A 9299-nucleotide genomic window follows, 5' to 3' on the forward strand; every position below is an offset into this window, starting at 1 on the left:
CTGCAAGGACTTGTCTAGTTCACGGATACGCAGCCAGTGAGGGCTCAAATGGGGCTGCTTGCAGTCGGTCTAGTTTTCGCTCTAATAGATCATTAACTCGACGGTTTTTTTAGTTTTCTCACATGCTCGATGATCAGGGCATTAAGAAGCAATTCTCTTAATCTATGTCCTCTGTCTGACTCAAGTCAGTATCGTCAAACCAAGAGAAAGTAGTTGCAGAAAATTAACATGGATACCTCAATTTCTAACACTGTTCAAAAGAAAATTAATAACCCGTCACAAGCGATGCAACGGCCAAAGAATCTTAGCATCCATATTAGAAATCAGTTCGACAGGTAAAATAGGCCTCTAGTTCTTGGTTCTGGAAAGAATTTCTTGCTGCAAAAGATGCTCCAATTAACTCATCTGAACTGAGGTAATGAGTGAACCAATATAGCCTCCGTCACCAACTGTACAATTGAGTACTGCATTCTGCCCCAGGGCAACCTCATCCTCATTACTCACAAAGCCAGAACGTTCAGCCCGGCCAACCTCATGCTCATGACTGGCCAGTGCAAATCTGCTTCCTGTCTGTAGACAAGATGAATGTTAACTCATCTGAACTGAGGTAATGATAAACCATAGCCTCCGTCACCAACTGCACAATTGAGTACCGAACGTTTAGCCCGGGCAACCTCATGCTCGTGACTGCCCCCTGGTTGTATTGTGGATCGCAAAGAGATGCTAGCTCTAGCGGGGTCCAGTTCAAATCTGCTCCCTGTCTGTAAACAAGATGAATGTTGATTGGGATTTAAGCCAGGATCATTCTCAGAGCGGGATTTAAGGTACGTCTCCAATGGCGTATCTTTAGTGATCTTGGGAATTGAAGGGCTTGAACGTATCTTGTTCACATCATATCTGCTAACATCGCAGTTTGTCGGTGCATCCGAGCCTTTCTGGTGGATTATGGCAATGTCATATTGTTGGGCAGCTTCTTCTTCTGTGTCTGCATTATGACAAAACATTAATGAGGAGCATGTCAGCATTCATTTCTTTGCGTATGTATAGTCATTTTCTGGGATTTTTAAGAAAATCGAGTGGTGCAACTTTCTTTTTCTCAGTGTTACGAGCTCATTAATTAACACAAGAAGTTTCAGGAAAATTCTCACAATAATTCCCACGTTGTGACTTAACATCATGAGTTTTTGTGAGGGAGGCACCGCATACCTAGCTAGGTACGATTGGGGGCAGGGACCCACCAGCCCGGTGGGGGGGGGGGGGGGGTCCCCTGCCCTTAATCGTACCTAGCTAGGTATGTGATGCCTCTCGAGTAGACGCTCATGATGTTATGCATGGTATGAAAAACACTGAAAAAGACTCCGGTTTCCTACATGAGAATATCTCTAAATCTTCTTGTGATTGCAGAATTGAAAGCCTTACCGAAACTTCCCAAGTAGTACTCTTTCTTTCCAAACCTGGCACGGGCTACCCATTTTCCTTTTCCACCTCGCCTGCTCATCATCGTATGCAAGTAAGAGAATTAGCTCTAAAAATCAACAAGTGTTCACATCTACCTACTCAATTTGGTTCATTCGGACAACAACAGTTTATATGATGGGCCTTGGCATTCATGGAGTAATAGGTGAAGAGGTGCACTTGTACCTAAATTGAGTGATGCAATGAGGCCTAGGGCTTGCTCTTATTAGGATTCAAGCAATGCTATAAACATCCTAGGTGTAGATTATGTCCTGTTGACTTGTGTTTACTATGCTTCATATATTCTTATGTTTCTCTTTATGAATTATCCTTTGAATTTGGCTTGCCATGTAAAGAAGCAATCATCTTGAATTTATGAAGGCTTCTTTTTTTCATGGTGAAGTGTGAGTAAATGCATGTATCAAAAGTGACTATGACTCTTCCTAGTTTCTACCTTCTTTACAACACAATAATCAAGATACCACTACCATAAGTCGAGTTAAATGCAAACAATGCAAGAGTAATCACAAATAGGAAATTCAAAGTAGTGATGAAGAAAGAGAATTACTCAATGGTTAGCTATAGAGAAAAAACATACAAATCTTCAAAGTATCACGAGCAAGAAACCCCGCTAGTTTTACTATAATGAGCATTAATCAATGCTACCTCTTTACACTAAAGATTTCCCATCAAGCATTGAGTGACCTCATAATAAGTTTTTATGTGAGAGTTTTATAGTCATGTTATCTTTAGTGAATGGGGGCTATTTTGTGGTTGTGCTCAATCTTATGTAAGCTAGACATACTTTTTTGGTGATGCATTTCATAGTGTTGCCCACCTGATAGGCTACCTTGAGGTGGGACCTTTGTCTCCAAAGTTTCCTAGGGTGAAATTTTATAGTTCTATATAGTTTTGCTCATCAAATGTGGACAATATATCACTTTAGTGAGTTATCACGTTTTATTAGCAGTAGGTTTTCCATTTGCTACTCAATCTCGCAATAATTTATTTATTTTTGCTGCTAGGCCTGAGATCATCACCAAATTATTCCCCCTTTTGCACTGCACCTTTGACATCGTATTAAAGACACAACATGCTGTTGAGTCACATTGTTGACTATGCAAGTTTAAGGAGATGATTTGCAATTTTCTACTATTTTTTGCTCATTTGAAAATAAGGGTTGATTTTGGATGTAGTAAGATGATTGAAGGGTTTCTTTCATCCACCACTTGACCTAGCATCATCTCATACCCAAGTTCTTTAATACATTAAAGCTGAGTGATTTTGATGTGAACTCGGTCCATGATGGAGAAGTGCGATGAGAGAAAGTTCATGATGAAGCACCCACCCCAATGCAGAGTGTTAAGACTAGTCCCAATTCTACCCAACATAATTAATAAACTAGTCAAGATACCTACACTTTCATCATTTACCACGAAATTGAATGGCGACAACTTTGGCATTTGGAAATCGACCATGATGGTGGTATTTGACTCTTAAGATCTTGTATTTTTTGTCACAAACAACTTTCTAAAGCTAAGGGATCTTGAAAAACCAATCCATGGGAGCTAGCATGAGAGGATTATGTTGTATATGGTCGAGATTTGGTGAATAGGGTTGCTAGACATCTAAACATACTCTAGTTGAATAGATCCATCTCTTCATTTCTCACAAACATAGTAATAGTTGATTCGATCTGTCATCCTTGGTCTTGTCATGAACATAATGGTACTAAATCTCTATATGTTTGGTCTCCGCATGAGGAAGAGGGTTCCTTGCAATTGCTACAAAACACTAGTTGTCAGAGTAGATTGTGGTCCTATGATGTAGCATGCCAATCTTAAGAAGTAGCCTATGTAACCACACTAACACACTTGTAGCATTGCAAGCAGCTCTATACTTTACCTATGTGGATAATAAGGAATGTGTAGGGTATTCAGAAGTAGCCTATGTAACCACACTAACACACATGTAGCATTGCAGGAAGCTCTATACTTTACCTATCTGGATAATAATTAGCAATGTGTAGGGTATTTTTCAGTACTACATGAAATTTCTCCCGTTGATCCAAAAGAAAAAATGTAACATCTAGTCAACGATCATTTCTCCACCCCAATCTAAAAACTTTATCATGTGCGCAAGATGAATTGGGTACATTCTTCTCCAGTGCCTCAGTGATTGAAATTGAAGCAGGGGTTTCATTGATCTCAAGAATAACATCATCATTGAGATATTCAAGTATAAAATAATCAAAGGTTTTCATAAAAGACTTAGCAAAAAAATCCCCCATTGAAGGAATATGCTTGTGGAAGACGAACTCAAGGCTCAAGTGACAACATCCTTCCTCATTAGATCCTATAGTTGACATCCCTTAAAAAGTCTATTGTAGTTGAGCAGGAACATTTGATTGGACTTGATTCAGTCAAAATTCTCTCTTTGCTTCTTTATCTTGTGGATGTATCCATCACTCCCAAATATCTAAAATATAGTTGGATATTGGTTTATAGTGTAAACTCTCATTGCAATTTCTTGCACCGACAAAGACTTCAAATTTTTTTGATACTCAAGCATAGTTTGCACCATCTCAACCATTGTCATATTCCTCCTATCTATACCCCCTTTTATGAGGGAGATTTTGTATTTGCAATCCCCCTCTTGATGCCATGGTCGGCAACAAACTAGATGAACTCTTTAAAGGTAAATTCACACTCTTTCTCTGATTGAATTATCTTCAATGCTTTATAGTCTTCTTCTCCACAAGCTCTCACCAACTCTTTAAAAGATTAATTGCACGCCTCTAACTTGTGCGACAAAAATATACCCACGTCAAGCGACTAAGATCATTTACCAACAACATGAAGTAAAGAGCTTGCCACCAAGGAGGGTGTTTGCATAGGTGCTCAAAGGTTGATGTGAACCAACTCCAAAACCATAGAAGCTCAAAGCATAGAGTGATTCTAAATAGCTCTTTATGTTGCTTCCCATAAGTACTAGTATTTTTTTCATGCTTACTCCCAACAACTAGTAAGCCTCTAATTATTTGTTCACAAAACGAATTTAAACTTTCAAACATGTAATGTAATGAATCACCTATCAAAGTGTAGGCTAGTCACTAAAGAATAGCATGGAGCCTATGAAGACGATTCTCCATGGTGCCCCCTCTGACCTCCTTGTTGGAGTCTTGATATAGAATAATGGACCTCCATCTCTAGCTTGCATTCATTGTGCATAAAGATAAGTCAAAAACTACACTTTGGAGCATAAATAACCTCAGAGGTTTGCATACAACCTCCACATCCGGAATAAATTTTATGCATCTCCCTTCTTGAATAGGAATTAGCCTACTTGGGGCAAAAGAGTGATGACACAAAAATGCATAAGGAAATCATTATGGACTCCAAAATATTTTTATGGAACCAAGATGGAATTAAATTATTTTAAAATACCTCCAAAAGTGAGTTTGAGGTTGGTGGACATAGATTACAAAAAAGGCTAGTGGGTTGGTTTGAGTTGCAAGTCACCAAGCTAATAGAGGCTCGTCTTCAAATTCAACGGATTCCAAAGGTAATCATCTTTGAGGAGACAATTTTTTTTGAAGAAGCATAAGCATAAAGAAAATTCTTGTTCTCATGTTGCTTGGAAAAGAGCTTACCACTTGAAGAAGCTCAAAGAAAAGGAAAAAGCATTACCTTTCCCTCCTATGATGGAACTTTTTACAATACAGATAAGGTTTTTAGTCTCATCCCACAATTTGATGTTGATATTGATGGTGAAAAATTTATGGAATCTTCAGAGCTTTGCCATGTTTCTATATATATCTAGAATATAGCTCTCTAAGGGAGGATAATTTTTAAATACAAGGGCAAAAACCTAGAATGTAGAATTAATATTATGAAGCGATTTCTTTCAAGTGAGGCCAAGGATGATGTTCTTACTACATGAAGAAGCTTCAAACAAGGTAGAAAGTGCATTTTTGTTCGGATGGTCATCATTGTAACAATCCTTGTACAAAGCTCTTGCCGTTGTCGACACCATGTCTATGACAGAAGCCCTTGGTAGAGAGTCCTACCTTGTGCTTATTCAAAGAACCATCAAATTTGTCCTTGGTATAATTGTCGACCCATTCGACACCAAACACCTTTTGTTTGGTAGGCAAAAGTGACAACTCCCACGTATTGATCTTCTTGATGTAGTCAACGTCCTTCTACATGGAAAACTTTCACTTTGGTTGTGAAACCCTCTCCTTAACACTAGGTTGGTAATGGGACACTTTTATGTCCTGGGACACTTTTATGTCTTGTTAAGTGACCATTTTCCTTGAATTATGTCAAGAGTTTCAAAATGGATTTTGAGGTGCTATCTATCTAGAAAGTTGTCTCATGAGCTGAAAAAAACTCGACATTTTTTTGGAATATCAATTCCATCTTTAACCTTGTCCTTGCACAACATTTCACAACCTAAACTGTGTGAAAAAACGGGTCCTGTTTTTGGCTTTTTTCAACTTTTTGCAACTATACCACTCTAGAATTCATTTTTGTGAGGTCTATAATGCTAGAGAACTATCTTTAGTAGTCCTCAACATGTCCTGATGCTTCTAGGGAGAAATAAATATTAAAGTTGTAAGTTATGACCAAATTACAAAAATTGTCAAATCCTGTTTTTTAGCCAATTTTAGCCCTTCTATGATTTTTTTGGTGGATTTCATGATATCCAAATGCATTTTTTATTTTCTATGTCGCATATTGTAACATAAAGCTAATATTCCTTGAGTTTTGGGGCACCTAATACCCTATTTTGCATAGTATACAACGATGGTTGATTTTTTCAATTATAGAAGAAAACTAAACATTCTAGTATATCAAGTATAGCTTTTTCAATATTGTTCGTTTCTTGTGACAACTACATGCATTTTGTAGGTAGTAACCATATCTAGTCATAAGGATCAAATTTCGCTAGATATTGAATAGTTTCTATGGGATTCTACAACTCATAATGTTGAACCCAGTTTTTTCATGTTTGCTGTATTTAGCACTTCATCTTTGTCCCCAAGATTCCCCTTGGTAAGAGATGTATTATTCTTTTGACATGCTCCATGGCTCCTTATGAACATAAAGGAAAATAGGGAACTAAGAAAACATGCATATATTATTTGTATTGAGCGTGGCTATAGAAACTTTGATGATAGGTTTGCAGAATGGTAAAAATTCAACTTTTTTGTACCTATTTATTTTGGAAAAACAAAAAATAGTGAGTGAGAAGCAATCATATGTTCTAATCACCAACCCATTGAAGTTAACTAGGGAATTTATCTCAAGTCCTACAAAAATCCCTAATCTTATTTTTATGCAACAAAACGTAAGAAATTACTGTTTTGATGAAAATGCACTGGTCCATCAACTTTGGAGGCTTGGTGTGACCAAAAGATGAGAAATTTTACAAGTTTCTTATTTTTTCCATGTGTAGTAGGCCTTGAACTATAACCTCATGAAAGGATTTTACAAAATGAGTGGATCTACTATGGTTTTGGAGGTTTTTTTCAAAACTCTGAAAGGACACTTTTTTGTCCTGTTAGGTTACCAACCTAGTGTTAATTGTCAAAGGATCTTTTCCCTTGACCATTGTTGACCCTAGTCTAAATCACTCAATCCTCAAAGACAATCTTAGAGGTCTCACCTCTGGCAACATAGAAAATGATTATTGATTTTGATTGCTTTAAATATAGCTAAGCCCAAAGATCTTGCTTCATATTTGGCTTGGTGATTCTTTGCATGAATGAGCTAAAAACCAGGCAAGAGACTAAGTACATCAAATTGGCTGTTAAGTACCTAAACAAGAGAACCAACCAGTTTCAAGGAACTTCTAGCATCTACTATATCGGAGGAGTCAGATTGTGATAGCTTCTAGTTGGGATCCTATGAGATGAGATAGGCTTACACTCACTCATACCAAATAGTTTCAGCATATCTTGGACATAGCATTGATGAGAGAGAAAGAATTCCTATTGGTATTTTATATCTCCAATCGTTGAGAGTAGTTAAGCAAGAGGACATCTATCATCGCAAACTCCTTAGCCAAGATCTCCATATTACTCTTGATGTGCTCAACATGGTTAGCTCTAATAACAAGATCTTCCACATAGAGGGTAAGGAGAGTCATCAATCCTCCGTCACAATGTTTGAAGAAGCATAAGCACAAAGAAAATCATTGTTGTCATGTTGCTTGGAAGAGCTTACCACTTGAAAAAGATAAAAAAAAAGAAGGAAAGAGCAAAATCTTTCTCTCCTATGATGGGAATTTTTTCAATACATATAAGGTTTTTACTCTAATCCTTCAATTTGATGCTAATATTGGTGATGAGAAATTTATGGAATCTTCAAAGCTTTTCCATGTTTCTATGTACCTTTGGAATATAGCTCTATTATGGTGGATAATTATTAAATCCAAGGAAGAGACTCCAAAAACCTTAAAAGAATGTAGAATTTATATTATGAATTGATTCTTTCAAGCGAAGTCAAGGATGATGTTCTTCCTACATGAAGAAGACTCAAACAAGGTAGCAAGTGCAATAACTTTTTAAAAGCTCATCATTCCTACAAACCTTGTGCAAATATCTTGTTATAGTCCACACCATGTCTATGAAAGAAGCCCTTGGTAGTGAGTCATGCCTTGTGCTTATTTAAAGAACCATAAGAATTTGTACTTGGTCTTGTAGACCCGTTCAAAACCAGTCACCTTTTGTTTGATAGGCAGAGGAGCCAACTCCCAAGTATTGATCTTGTTGATGTGCCAAGCTCTTTCTACATGACCAAATTTTAGTTTTGTTGTAAAAGCGCCTCCCAAATTGTCAAAGGATATTTTTCCTTGGTCCCATCTCTCATAGTAATTTGACATTGTTGAGAACATTGTGTTGTATAAGGAGCATGCCGATCTAGTGTAAATCTAAAGATACTACCTTGCAAAGTCTCGAATAGCCCATTCAATGATTTGTTAGACTTGTCACATCTAGAAGAGGAAGTTATTGGTACACTTTGATCTACCTTTGCACTAAGGTGATGTGCACAACATGAAATGGATGAATTCTTCTCCAGTGCCTCAGGGATAGGAACTGAAGGAGGGGTTTCATTGATCTCAAGAATAACATCATCATTGAGATCTTCAAGTAAAAAATATCAAAGGTTTTCATGAAAGACTTAGCAAAAAAATCCCCCACTGAAGGAAGATGCTTGTGGAAGACGAAATCAAGGCTTAAGTTGACAACATCATTTCTCATTAGATCCTATAGTTGATAGTAGCTGAGCAGGAACTTGTTGCTTCAATGACTTGTTACACTTCTCACAGCTAGAAGAGGGAGTTATTGGTATACTCTGATCTACCTTTGCACTAAGGTCATGTGCACAACATGAAATGGGTGCATTCTTCTCCAGTGCCTCAGGGATAGGAACTGAAGGAGGGGTTTCATTGATCTCAAGAATAACATCATCATTGAGATCTTCAAGTAAAAAAAATCAAAGGTTTTCATGAAAGACTTAGCAGAAAAATCCCCCACTGAAGGAATATTCTTGTAGAAGACGAAATCAAGGCTCAAGTTGACAACATCCTTCCTCATTAGATCCTATACTTGATATCCCTTAAAAAGTCTATTGTAGCTTAGAAGGAACATTTGATTGGACTAGATTCAGTCAAAATTTACCCTTTGCTTCTTCATCTTGTGGATGTATGCATCACTTCCAAATATCTAAAATAGAGTTGGAGCTTGGTTTATAGTGTAAACTCTCATCGCAATTTCCTACACCCACAAAGACTTCAAATTTTTTATATGCTCAAGCATAGTTTGCACCATCTCA

General features: G+C 37.3%; 1 protein-coding gene across 1 annotated transcript; it reads right to left on the reverse strand.

Moving 5' to 3' along the window:
* Positions 1-396: 396 nt before the first annotated feature.
* On the reverse strand, positions 397-1501 carry LOC147440372 (AP2-like ethylene-responsive transcription factor ANT). Its single transcript, XM_086483293.1, has 4 exons — positions 1420-1501; positions 906-985; positions 628-761; positions 397-529 (listed from the first exon to the last, which is right to left on the reverse strand). The coding sequence occupies exons 1-4, from the start codon at positions 1499-1501 to the stop codon at positions 397-399; spliced, it is 429 nt and encodes a 142-aa protein (XP_086339419.1).
* Positions 1502-9299: the final 7798 nt, after the last annotated feature.

Source organism: Adiantum capillus-veneris, chromosome 15 (genome assembly GCF_014529385.1).
Source record: "Adiantum capillus-veneris isolate H3 chromosome 15, ASM1452938v2, whole genome shotgun sequence".
Taxonomy (NCBI): Eukaryota; Viridiplantae; Streptophyta; class Polypodiopsida; order Polypodiales; family Pteridaceae; genus Adiantum; species Adiantum capillus-veneris.

Coding starts and splice junctions, on each gene's coding strand:
- LOC147440372 (XM_086483293.1), bottom strand. CDS start 1,501: ATGATGAGCAGGCGAGGTGGAAAAGGAAAATGGGTAGCCCGTGCCAGG. Junction 986..1,419: donor GTACTACTTGGGAAGTTTCG/GTAAGGCTTTCA, acceptor GTCATAATGCAG/ACACAGAAGAAGAAGCTGCC. Junction 762..905: donor ATGCACCGACAAACTGCGAT/GTTAGCAGATAT, acceptor TCTTGTTTACAG/ACAGGGAGCAGATTTGAACT.